Source organism: Hoplias malabaricus, chromosome 1 (assembly GCF_029633855.1).
Source record: "Hoplias malabaricus isolate fHopMal1 chromosome 1, fHopMal1.hap1, whole genome shotgun sequence".
In the NCBI taxonomy this organism is placed as follows: Eukaryota; Metazoa; Chordata; class Actinopteri; order Characiformes; family Erythrinidae; genus Hoplias; species Hoplias malabaricus.
Genome location: NC_089800.1, coordinates 80,215,372 through 80,227,871, shown reverse-complemented (window position 1 = coordinate 80,227,871; position 12,500 = coordinate 80,215,372). Strand labels below are relative to the sequence as shown.

Sequence of the window (12,500 nt, the reverse complement as noted above, 5' to 3'; positions counted from 1 at the left end):
GAGGAGTGTGGTGTGTTCTCCCCGTGTCTGCGTGGGTTTCCTCCGGGTGACTTTCTGTGAGGAGTGTGGTGTGTTCTCCCCGTGTCTGCGTGGGTTTCCTCCGGGTGACTGTCTGTGAGGAGTGTGGTGTGTTCTCCCCATGTCTGCGTGGGTTTCCTCCGGGTGACTGTCTGTGAGGAGTGTGGTGTGTTCTCCCCGTGTCTGCGTGGGTTTCCTCCGGGTGACTGTCTGTGAGGAGTGTGGTGTGTTCTCCCCATGTCTGCGTGGGTTTCCTCCGGGTGACTGTCTGTGAGGAGTGTGGTGTGTTCTCCCCGTGTCTGCGTGGGTTTCCTCCGGGTGACTGTCTGTGAGGAGTGTGGTGTGTTCTCTCCGTGTCTGCGTGGGTTTCCTCCGGGTGACTGTCTGTGAGGAGTGTGGTGTGTTCTCCCCGTGTCTGCGTGGGTTTCCTCCGGGTGACTGTCTGTGAGGAGTGTGGTGTGTTCTCCCCGTGTCTGCGTGGGTTTCCTCCGGGTGACTGTCTGTGAGGAGTGTGGTGTGTTCTCCCCGTGTCTGCGTGGGTTTCCTCCGGGTGACTGTCTGTGAGGAGTGTGGTGTGTTCTCCCCGTGTCTGCGTGGGTTTCCTCCGGGTGACTGTCTGTGAGGAGTGTGGTGTGTTCTCCCTGTGTCTGCGTGGGTTTCCTTCGGGTGACTGTCTGTGAGGAGTGTGGTGTGTTCTCCCTGTGTCTGCGTGGGTTTCCTCCGGGTGACTGTCTGTGAGGAGTGTGGTGTGTTCTCCCTGTGTCTGCGTGGGTTTCCTCCGGGTGCGCCGGTTTCCTCCCACGCTCCAAAAACACACATTGGTAGATGGATTGGCGACTCAAAAGTGTCCGTAGGTGTGTGTGTGTGTGTGTGTGTGTGTGTGAGTGAATGTGAGTGTCGCCCTGTGAAGGACTGGCGCCCCCTCCAACTTGTGCCCAGTGATTCCACGCCATCGCTGCCCTGAACTGGATAAGGGTTACAGACGATGAATGAATGTATTAAAATATGTATTTTGAATGTATTTATGTATTTTTTTTATGAGTGAATAATCATAAATAATCAAACTTGAAACTGTGAGATGAAAAAAAAATCTGACTTTAAGCTTCAAATAAATAAAAATGCAGGCCCATAATTTAAATCTTAAAAATCAGTTCAACACCATTTAAGGTGCAACTTTTTCTTTTTTTTTTTTTTAATTATTAAACACCCCGTGATAAACCACACTCTGTGTGAAGGCCTTAACAATGAACCACACGTCAGAAAATATTGAAGTGTAAGTGCAACTCTCTCAGATTTCATCCAGAGACAAACCATGAGCGTCACCACAGGTCAAACATCAAAGGTTCCTGACATGTTCAGAGTCACTGTACTGCTTTTACAGACTGTTATTAACACTACCCTCTTCTCCTACCTCACAGTGGTTGTCCAGTTTGGTCATGGAGATGTCCAGACCCTGGTGCTGCTCTTTGAGCTGGTCGTATCGTGCCTGCCAGCGGTTCAGCTCCAGCTGAGACTCGTTCAGAGACGTCTTCAGCTCTTTGGTCTGATGTTGCAGCCCATCGTACTCCTGTCTCAGCTGAGCATGAGTGTGTGACAATCTGGAAACAACGACAAACACGTACACACACACACGCACACAGACAACAAACACATTAGAGATCCATGCGTCAGTAACACAAACAAAATGAGCATGTGCCTGTGTGTGTGTGTGTGTGTGTGTAAACCAGACCTGTCCACCTCCACTTTGAGACAACGGTTCTCCTCCAGGATCTCAGTGTTCTTGCGGATCTCTTCTCTCAGACTCTCCCTCTCTCTCTGTAGAGAAGCCTCCAGGGCCTCCATAGCATCCTTCTGCTTCAGCAGAAGTACGTACCTACACACACACACACACAGTTTATACACCTCTGTTCAAGTTAAATTGAAAGTAAACTGATAAACCCTCCACAGGGAACAATCCAATACTGTGTTCACGCACATTTTAGTGCAAAATGATCATTACATTTATTATTTGCTGCATTTATTGAACAAAAAAGTTTATACAAAGATAATAAAAACGACACAAAAGATATATATTCACTTTCACTTAGAACAGCTGCATGTATTGTGACCAGGGGCGGGGCGCACACACACACTCTAAAACAAACTAAACCTCCATATTGTGTCAAACTCTCACACACCATACTACAGTGAAATGTTTTGAGTGCATCGTTAATCATCAGGGGGTGAGGGGTGAAAAGACATGAAATATTGAGGGTGGGGGGGTGTGTGGTGTATGGGGTGAAGGATGAAATGAAATCCCATCAAGCTTCTGAGGCTTGCAGCCAACACAGCTGACTGGGCCCCTGACTCCCGACTGCTTTATCTTCCAGCCCTAGGCCCCTGGAGACCCACTGCTGCATTATTCATGAGAAAAAGCCAAAAACTGACAACACTGTCTCTCTCTCTCTCACACACACACACACACACACACGTTGTAAGCCTGACCAAACACTAGTCTGTTTTCCACCTCACTTCTGTAAACAATAGGCCATAATCCCACTGAGCAGCGTGGAAAAGGGGCGTGACGAATGTGAGAAGGCACTGTTGAGGTTTTAGGTTTCGTATGAGTTCATTAATGTGTTTGTACTTAAAAAAAAAAAAAAAAAAAAAAAAAAGCAAAAACAACAAAAAAAACCACCAATGTTTCCACTGGAACACACCCACCACTGCAGAAGAGACGGTGTAAACAGAGGGGGTTAAGGCAGGTGAGGTGTATCTGTGATTCACTGGAGGGAGAAAACTATTGGACTGTACAAAAAAGAGGTACCTTATAAAATTAGACTTAAAGCATTGGTTTAAATGTCGTTTCTGTCATTCTGTAAAAATCACTGCAGGTTTATGTACTGACTTTTGTGACTTTTATTACCCAGGGCCACAGACCCCAAATCATGGTCACCAGAGGTCAATATCTGGGCCTCTCCTGGTCAGACTTGTGCTGTGTGGGCTGTAGGAGCTTTTGACTGGACAGCCAATCAGATCAATGCAAGTCACAGCCCAGGCAGCTGTGTCCAGCTTTGTGTTTAAATGGTATAATGGCGTTGTTGTGCATTTAAATGTAACAATAATAAGCAAGCAACAGCTAAACGAAAAGTGGCATTGGCTTATGGCAGCCATCAGGTCGATGTTTCATAGTTCTGAACACACAATGCATGCTGTAATTTAAAGAAGAGACAGTGACAAAGCTCCTAGCGACACGAGAAAGGTTTAAATAGTCTAACCTGTCCATAACAGTGAGAGTTTAATAGTAGGTTTGACTTTAAACATGGTTTGGCATATGGAGTAAATCATTTAAAGTGCCCTGCTGAGCCCTAAGTATCAAAGATTACACTAAGCTTTTTAGATGGTGTCCGCAGCTGGCTATGTTTATTATGTAGCTGGTTTGTTTGGAACAGATTTTAAAAAGTCCTCCATTGTGTTCTCATTGGATCAGGAGCTGGACCGGTCAGCTTTAAGACAGAGCGCAGTGAGCCTTAGTCCCATTCTTTAGCTCAAAGACACAGCTGTGTTACTAAAGCATGGCTTCCATGTCCGTCCACTTCAAGCTTTATACGACATATATCATATGTCCTTCATTACTGTGCTGTCAGCAGACCTCGTGGCTCATGGCTCGGTCACACTGGCGTCTCGGTGCACAGACTAGACGTGATTCATCGCTCTAACATTACACACCTGCAGCGCACACACAGCACTTTACACACTCTCCTTCTCACCACCCCTGAGCTAACAGGCCAGGAACAGCGCAGGACATTCCCTAAACGAACAGTCAACCAACAAACTCGCAAAGGCTTCGGGATGAAGAAAATATAATATGTTATTAACAAAGAAATCATATTCGAAAAGCTTTTAGCAGCATAATATATAGAAAAGGTATAGGACTTTAAAACGTAGGACTATTTTCTTGGCCCCCTTGCTACATAGAATGATGTCGACTGAGCGGACCATGAGGGTCACATCAAACCAGGCCAAACAACGGCCAATCACAGCTGACTACTCTGGCATAACTTTAAATTCTCAAGGATATACTGTGCTCACTCTTCATCCGTTACCAATGCAAGCTGCTGTTGTGGTCAGCATTGTGTGTAAAAGAAATCAAAGACCATTTCTGAAGCTCAGCTAAGACAGAACTGACTTGTTCTCCAGGGCTCGATGCTCCTGCTCCAGGGCTCTCTGGCTGCTCTTCAGTGTGGCGTGCTGGGAGATGAGCTGTTCGTACTCCGCAGCCTGTCTCTCGTGGACGCTGAGCAGACGCTCGTGATCCTGAGAGACGCTGTCCCGCGCTAACCTCGTCTCCTCTTTCTGCTTCTGCAGCACCTCCACCTCCGTCTCCACGGCCTGCAACTGAGTCTGAAGAGCCCCGTACTGCGATAGCAGAGAGGCCTTCTGAGAGCTCAGCGTCGAGTTCTCCACCTAGAAAAAAAAGAGAGGGGGCAGGTGTGAAACATGGGCCCAAGCTTTGGTGCATCACCTTCATGACCATCTGGGAACTCAAAATTACAGATGTGGTGCCTGATCCACATATTCCTGTCCATAGCTGCCACGTACAGAATCCGTTTATGCCCTTTTTTGGTCCAAACCTCAGCATAACGTTGCTTTGAAAAGTGCTGGGGACAGTAAAACTGACCAGGTGTAATTGGAGGCGTGGGCTGGCCAAATTACCTCGTCTCAAGTTGTTCAGACAACTTTGTTGGTCGGGAATTTGGCACGTTTATACTTAATACTACACAACAGTTACCATAACATCCACACCATAGTGGGGACATGTCCCCAGGGTACTTCATACCGAGGAGTCTAACGTCCCGTTTCACCTCCAGACCATCACTGTGCAGTCGGAGTGTGTTTGTACGAATGTGGACATAAGAATGCACTGAGGGCCAGGGACTTGCGCAAGTCAGAAACCACAGACCAGCTGCGCATTTCAGTTATTTCTTTGAGGCCCAGTAATTACTGAATCAAGTCTCCGCTGTGGGTTAAGTTAAGTACCTGTAGTTTGGCGGTCTCCTTGTGCAGGGTGGTGTTCTGCTCCTGTAGAGTAGCAGCTTGTTTCTGCAGAGCCAGTGTCTGAGTGTTCAGCTGTGAGTTCTGGGAGTCCAGCTGCTTCAGCTGCTCCTTCAGAAGGTGTTTCTCTGTCTGCAGAGCTGCGTTCTGACAAACAGAGGTTTAAAGGAGTAGTTCAGTAAAAAATATCATTCACACACATTATTTACGGCATTTTTATTGGGTGGTGAATCATTCTCAGTGCTGCAGTGGTGGTGTGATAGTGTGGTACGAGTGGAGCACAACTCCTGTGTCACTGACGAAGGACTAGAGGACGACCGACACACACTGTGCAGCGACAGATGAGCTACGGTCTCTGACTTCACATCTACAAGGTGAACAAACAAGGGAGGAGTGTCTTCAGAGTGGACAGTGTGTGGACACAGGGTTTAAAAACTCCAGCAGCCACTGCTGTGTCTGATCCACTCGCACCAGCACAACACACACTAACACCACCATGTCATACCTGCTCTCCTTACGATTGAAAAACAGGATGAAAAGGGGCTAACAAAAGTAGGCAGGAGCTGATGAAATGGCCAGTGTGTGCAGAAACAAGGAGGTCATTTTAATGTTGAGACTGAAAGGACGAGCCTGAGCAAGTCTGTTTGAGATTACTTAACAACTGGAATCCATCTGAAAGCATGTGAGGATTTAAGGGTGCAGTTTGCATGATGCTAATTGGTGTGGTATGTGTTTTATTTTCTTGCACCATCAGCCTAAGAACTTACTACAGGCTCCAAACACGGCCTGGATGACTGACTGCCATCAGGGTGAGAGAGAGTCTGTGTAAATCTGTTTATTACCAACCCATTCCTATAAAAACACAAGTTCAGTGAAGGAGAGCGCAGGGAAACAGAACCGAATGTTTAGACTGCAACAAAACATTGAAACCGATCTCCTGCAGGCAGCGCGAACTAACTCACATTCTTCTCCACGTCGATGAGCCGATCTTTGAGTTTGAGCAGCTCAGCGGTGGCCTCTCTCTGCTCCGTCTCCCATTTCTCTTGGCCGGGGCCGCTGCGGCTCTGCTCCACGGACTTCTGGGATATCTCAGAGTGGGCAGCTTCCTCCTCGTGCCTCTGCCTCAGGGCCTCCAGGGTTTTCTTCACCTGGGGAGATGGAGTAAACATGAGATGAGAGAGTCCAGAGAGGAGCGGTGTGCACACAGAGAAAGCCTTAGGCCATGTGATGTGTGTGTTTATACAATGTATCAGCCGTGTCAGGACAAGACCTTCCATCTCCAAAGTGGAGAAGAATGAATTTACTTCATTGACCCTTGATTAACAGGTTTATGCTTCATAGAGTGGGTCCCTCTCATGGTGCAGGACTGAGTACATCCAGACCCCTAGGTGTCAGTGTAATGGCTGTTCCCAGTGATTAGGACGATTTGTTAAGTCGGTCATTTCAGATGTTAATCATACGTTTGTGTGTGTGTGTGTGTGTGTGTGTGTGTGTGTGTTCATACAGTTGTGAGCTCAGTGCGGAGCTGCTGGTTCAAGCTGCTGCTCTCCTCCAGACGAGACTCCAGTCCCTGGATCTTCTCCTCCCTCAGCTCCAGAGTCTGCTTTAGTGTCGACTCGATCTTCGTCTCCAGGATTTTGTATTTACTGTGGGGTCATATAGCAATTATGGTCATGCTGAGGTCTGAGAGCCGGGTTACGTCAGCCAAAAGACACTTTATCATTAGCACAGAGCAGCAAGCTTACAACTGGATGACCTACTTCTGCTGGGCAACGTGACAGTGTGAAAACTTCGATCTGCAGACAGATCATTTTCTACAGCCGTTCATTACTTCCCCCCTTTAGAATCACCACTGAATCTGCTGTGGGCCAAAATGACTCAAGTGTGAAAGAATCCATGCAAGAGCAACACAATATCAGGAGAGAGAGAGAGAGAGAGAGAGAACAGCAGCACATTTCTGAGGTTACCCAGTGCTGATGGAATGTGAATGGCAGTAGTAAATGTCTTCTGACATTAAGCGATTAGGAGCCACTCGCGTTTCGCTGAGCACCAACAGCCGCGGAGGAATGTCACTGTTTCTGCCCGGGCTTGTTAATCCTCCCTGATCACTCTCTCCAACTCATTACCAACAATACTCACCAAGCACCGGCCGAACAAACCCTAACTACAGAACATGAACATGACAGAGGGGGGAGAGAGAGGGAGAGAGGAGAGGAGTGTAAGGAAAGGAAGGAGGGGTAATAGTGGGGTAAAAGGAATGTGTGAGAGAGAGGAGAAAGTGTTGAGAGAAAGAATCCAATATGAAGGCAACAGAAAGACAGAGACGAGAAAAGAAAAGAGATAGAGACAGAAAGAGAGAGAAAATGAATGAGTGAACGAGAAGTGTGCAAGTGGAAAAGAGAAACAGAGGGGTAATAGTGGGGTAACGTTTGTGAGAGTGTGTGTGTGTGTGTGAGAGAGAGAGAGACAGAGGGAGAAAGTAAGGATTGTGGAAAGAGGCAAACGAGAGAGTGAGGGAAAAAAGAACAAAGAATGAAAAGGCAAAGATAAAGTGACAAAAATAGAAGAACAAAGAAAAAGGGAAACAGACAAAGAACAAAATAAAAAGAAAGAAACAGAAGGGAAAAAGAAAGAAAAAGAAAAAAAAAACGAAAAAAGTGAAGGAAAAAAAATGAGAGAAAGAAGGTGAGAAAGAAAAAAAATGAAAGAGAAAACAAAAGAAGAAAGAAAAGCAGGGGAACTCTTTCTACAAGACGACTCTCCAGGGAACATTCCAGAGAAAATTAATCAAAGAGCAGCGCAGCTTCCAGAGCGTTAGCGCGGCCTGTAATTACACGTGTTCCTTTATAACGGCCTCTGTAGGAGAAAATGATTATATCCCCTCCACCGCACACGGCCTTGATCTGGATCACACTACTACACTCCAGGCAGGTTGTGAGAGAGACAGAGAGAGAGAGACAGAGAGAGTGCATGAGACAGAGCAAAAGAGAGAGACAAAGAGACAGAGACAGAGAGAGCGCGAGACAGAGCGAGGGCCAAAGAGAGCGAGAGAGAGCAAAAGAGAGAGACAGAGAGGGACAGTGAGAAACAGCAAGAGAGAGAGAGACTGACAAAGAAAGAGACAGAGGGAGCAAGACAGAGACAGAGCAAAAGAGAGAGACAGTAAGAGACAGAGAGAGAGAAAGCTAAATTTAAACTTTAGAAAACCCTCAGAATGAGAGGAGAGGAAAAAGAGGAGAAAGACTGAACTGTTCACTGCACACCTGGCTAGGGCCTGTTAACTCACCTGCTCCACCTGGACGAGCAGAGGCAGCGTTCACAAAACACACAACCAACACACGGTGAGTTCTCTCTCTCTAAAAGAATTTGTAGAGAACAGTTCACCCGCTCTCAAACTTTTAGGTGCCAGTAAAAAGGCAATTACAGCTGGTTTAACTTAGAGCCATACTGAGAATGACTGGATGGATATCATGTGATATTTATATAATGGAAAAACTTCTGATGGTTTAAGACTAGATCATGAACACCACTCTAACTCCTCCCAGTGTTGCTGGGCTTTACACTACTGTAACTTGTGCTTAGAATTAAGTAGTGACCTTAGGCTCGTGTGCTCCAGAGAATCCCGTACTGTTTTCCCAAGCTGTGTCAGCACAGGGCCTACATTATAAGTCACTGTTTACAGTGCATCTACACACGATTGGACCTACAATGCAACTATCAAAAGGTGAGAGGGAAGCACTCACTTGTCCTCGCAGCTGTGCTCTTCCTGTAGCAGCTTCTCTCGGTTCAGGCCGATCTTCTCCAGCTCGTGACTGAGCTTCTCCAGCTCGTTGCACTGCTGCTGCACCCTCAGCTTCTCGTTCACCAGCTCCTGCGGTGGGCACATGGTGTGGGTCAGTAGGGTTTACTAGGGGTCAACGGAGGCAAGTTATTTTGGGGTAAACAGCTTGGTCGATACTGGCCAAAACATCATGACCATCACAACGTGACCCTCGTCAAAGTGGCTCAGATCAGAAGTTTAAAATACTTGCCTTACATTTACTCGAACAACACAATAACAGTGGATATACATCAACCCCTTCAGTACCTCTCGGAGGGTTGCCAGGGTCCTCTTGTCGATGGTGACCTGTTTATGCAGCTCCTTGTTGTCCTTCTCCAGCTCCTTGACCCTGCCTGCAGCTTCCCGGAGCCGTGCCATCTCCCTGTTCATGGCCGTGCCCTCTTTCTCCACACTGCTCAGCTTGAACGAACTCTCCTCTAGCGCCGCTTCCTTCACCTCTAGCTGCCGCCTCAATCTGTGCGCCTCCTTCTCCAGCTGCTTCCTCTCCTTCTCAGCCTGGCTCAGCTCCTGCTCCATGCTCTGTCTCTCTTTCTCAGCTTCCTCAGCTCTGCTTGCCAACTGCTTCAGCTCCTCCAGGTCCTTCTGGAGCTCCTTGCTCTGGCCCTCAGCCTCCCGCAGATCACTCTCCAGGTCCTGGATTTTTGCGGCACTGTTGTCCAGGCCTTGCTGCAGTCGCTGGTTCTCCTGCCCCAGGCTGCTGCAGCTGAGCTCTAGCCTCTCACAGCGCTTGACCTGGGCCCGGAGGTCCTCCACAGTGCCCTGGAGCTCCTGTCTCTCACGCTCCAGCTCACTATGCTCAAGTTGCAGCTGAGAAAGCCGAGCAGAAGCCGATCGGAGACCCTCCAGTGCTCGCCGCTGATCCAGGTTTTCCTCTTCCAGTTGTCGGCGATCCTTCTCCAGCGCAGCCAGACGTACATTGGCGTTGTGTGCGGTGTCTGCCTGCTTTTTCAGGCGCCTGTTTTCCTGCTCCAGGACGGCATTCTCACGTTCTAGTGCGTCGGTACGTTCCCCAGCAATCCTGAGTGAAGCGAGCTCCCGCTGCAGCTGCTCACGACCATGCTCCAGGCGCGCTACCTCCTTCTCCAGCTCCTCGCTGCGCTCAACACGCTCCCGCAGACCCTCCAGCTCTTTGGCTGCCTGCCGCTTCTCCGCCTCAAGCCGCGCCAGGCGGCCACCGGTATCAGAGATGGTCTGATGAAGAATGCGGTTCTCCGTTTCCACCTCGCGCACACGGGCCTCGCTGTCTGCCTGGGCACGCTTCTGCAGAGCAGACACTGCCTGGTTTAGGTGCTCCTTTTCCTGCTCCAGCTCGGAGATCTGGCACAAACACCATCATTATTATCCACAACAAATCCATCAACCAATGGAAGCTAATAAACAACTGGAGGACTACATTTTTTGCCAGGTTTTAGACCATGGGCTTTTTCTATTTGCCTTCTTTACCTAGAATTAGAAAAAGGACAACGCCTTACTTGTTTGTCTTTCTCTGCTTGCACACTCTCCAGTGTTTTCTCCATCCTTTGCTTCTCCTTCAGCAGCTCCTCGCTCAGACTCTCCATGTCCTGTGTGGTCTGCTTCTCCTGGTCCAGCTGGGACTGTAGACGCTCAAGCTGAGGACAGACCACAGTGTCATTCATAAACATTCAGACAGCACTAAAACAGCTCTGGCACAAGGCTATGACATTTGAAGAAGCAAGTATATCTGTGATGTACCTTCTTGCTGAGGCCCTGGTTCTCCCTCTCCACTTCCATGGCATGAAGCTGACCCTCTTCCAGGCTGAGAGAGGCCTCACGCAGCTCTTGAATGGTGCTCTGAAGGCTCTGGTTCTCCTTCTCCAACTTTAGCAAGCGGCTGGAGGCCGACTCGTTCAGCTCAAACACGAATGACTTGCGCGCTGCAGGAGATAAGAAGCAGCACATTCACCTTCTCGCACAGTTATCAGATCAGAACACTTCTTTCCAGAGACATATCTGAAGGCTAAACAGCAGTAGCTAATGAATTAAGCTTGAAGAACCTCAGTGCTACAAACACATGAAGCCTGAAGATGAAATGAACAGTTGTGAGGGTAAAACAGAAAGCTCTTTTCAAAAGTTATACATGGATCATTCATGTACTTCACACTGAACGAGTTGATTAATATATCAAAGGACAGAGAAAAGAAGTCTGGGCTCCACATGCTCATGGACAACATCACGGTTCACGCTGAAGTACCTACTGTTCTTTGGTTCCAGCTGGGAACTCATTTTTCTGGTTCGCAAACCAGTTTATGCTGGTGGAAACATGCCGATCGGTTCCAAATTTACTTCACAAACTGGAACCATTCCGGTTGATCATTGGTGGAAAAGTGCTATGTGAAATATGGCTGGACTAACAGTAGACGGTGTAGCAGCACCACCTTGTGACCGATGGCTGAACAAACACCATAGGAGTCAGTCAGTCAGCCAGTAAGAGAAAATGCTTCTTCTAGGCCGGCCCAGTAGGCGGTCCGGCAAAAATGAGAGTATAGAATTCTTGTAACCAGTTCTTAGCTTGCAGGGGTTTTAAATTGGTTACAGTTAGCATTCTCCTCCAAGTGTGTTGAGCCCTCAAGACAGGCCTGGTTCCCTGGATAGTTTTCTAAGAGAACTTAAAGGAACCAGTCCAACAACCAGAAGCATTTGGTCAAAAAGGACTAAGTGTGCCGTACTGTCCTCTCAGACTGACCTTCATTGACCTCGTTATTCTTGGCCAGTTGCTCCAGCTCCCAGCCCAGATGAGCAGATTCATTCATGCTTTGCTTTTGTGAGATCTCCAGCAGCATGTTCTCCTCCAGGAGCTCCTCCAGACGCTTCTTATCACTGTCCCTATCCTACAATACACACACAGAGCAAATCAACACCTCGTTCCGTCTGCCACCAAAGTCTAACCCACCACCCCCATCTACTTACAATCTCCATGTCGTGCAGTTTGGAGCGCAGGTGCAGGTTCTCCTTCTCCAGCTCATGCAGCTTATCACAGCGCCCCCTAGCTGTGCTCAGCTGCTCCTCTAGCATGGCCTTAGTCTCCAAGAGAGTCATGTTGTCCTCTCTAAGCTCCTACAGAGGGACATTAAAAGATGTGACAACACAGAAGTGTAGAGGGAGTCAGAGACCTGTCAGTGACAGATGTGCAGGAGGATAGCCGAGTATTTAGCCATGGGTTAGGGTTAGATTCTGCAGCGTTCCATAAGGACGTTTTCATATATAAAGAGATATTACTGCAAAAGTATGGCAGAGTGAAGCTACCTCCACACGGGTTTTGTAGAAGTGGACATCATGCAGCTTCTCTTTGAACCGGGTAAGTTCTGTTTCAAGTCTGTCCACTCTCCCCGCGCGCTCCCTCAGAGCGTCCACCTCATCCCGATACGCCCGCACTGACCGCGCCTCGGCCAGCAGCTGAGTGTTCTGCATGTAAATGGACAAACAGGTCAAACATACACACACCCTGCCTACGGACGTGTATTATCACTGACAGAAGACAACTAACTCCTACATTAACAAGAGAAGAAAATTTACATTTACTAATAATGGAAGTTACTTTAAAAATATGAACCAATCAGTTTTTAGGGCTTTTATACCAGTTTAATAT

The 12,500-nt window shown here is 47.9% G+C and overlaps 1 protein-coding gene across 1 annotated transcript in view; it reads right to left on the bottom strand.

The window, feature by feature from the left end:
- The window catches only part of ccdc88c (coiled-coil domain containing 88C), a 62,537-nt gene that overhangs the window by 16,483 nt on the left and 33,554 nt on the right, over positions 1–12,500 (bottom strand). The window contains exons 10-22 of the mRNA XM_066674770.1: positions 12,158–12,316; positions 11,822–11,968; positions 11,598–11,742; positions 10,607–10,788; positions 10,366–10,503; positions 9,140–10,210; positions 8,796–8,923; positions 6,557–6,698; positions 6,015–6,200; positions 5,038–5,199; positions 4,187–4,464; positions 1,748–1,891; positions 1,430–1,616 (exon numbers count right to left, since the gene is read on the bottom strand). Of these exons, the coding sequence (XP_066530867.1) occupies positions 1,430–1,616; positions 1,748–1,891; positions 4,187–4,464; positions 5,038–5,199; positions 6,015–6,200; positions 6,557–6,698; positions 8,796–8,923; positions 9,140–10,210; positions 10,366–10,503; positions 10,607–10,788; positions 11,598–11,742; positions 11,822–11,968; positions 12,158–12,316 (3,069 nt within the window). The remainder of the gene's footprint in view (positions 1–1,429; positions 1,617–1,747; positions 1,892–4,186; positions 4,465–5,037; positions 5,200–6,014; positions 6,201–6,556; positions 6,699–8,795; positions 8,924–9,139; positions 10,211–10,365; positions 10,504–10,606; positions 10,789–11,597; positions 11,743–11,821; positions 11,969–12,157; positions 12,317–12,500) is intronic.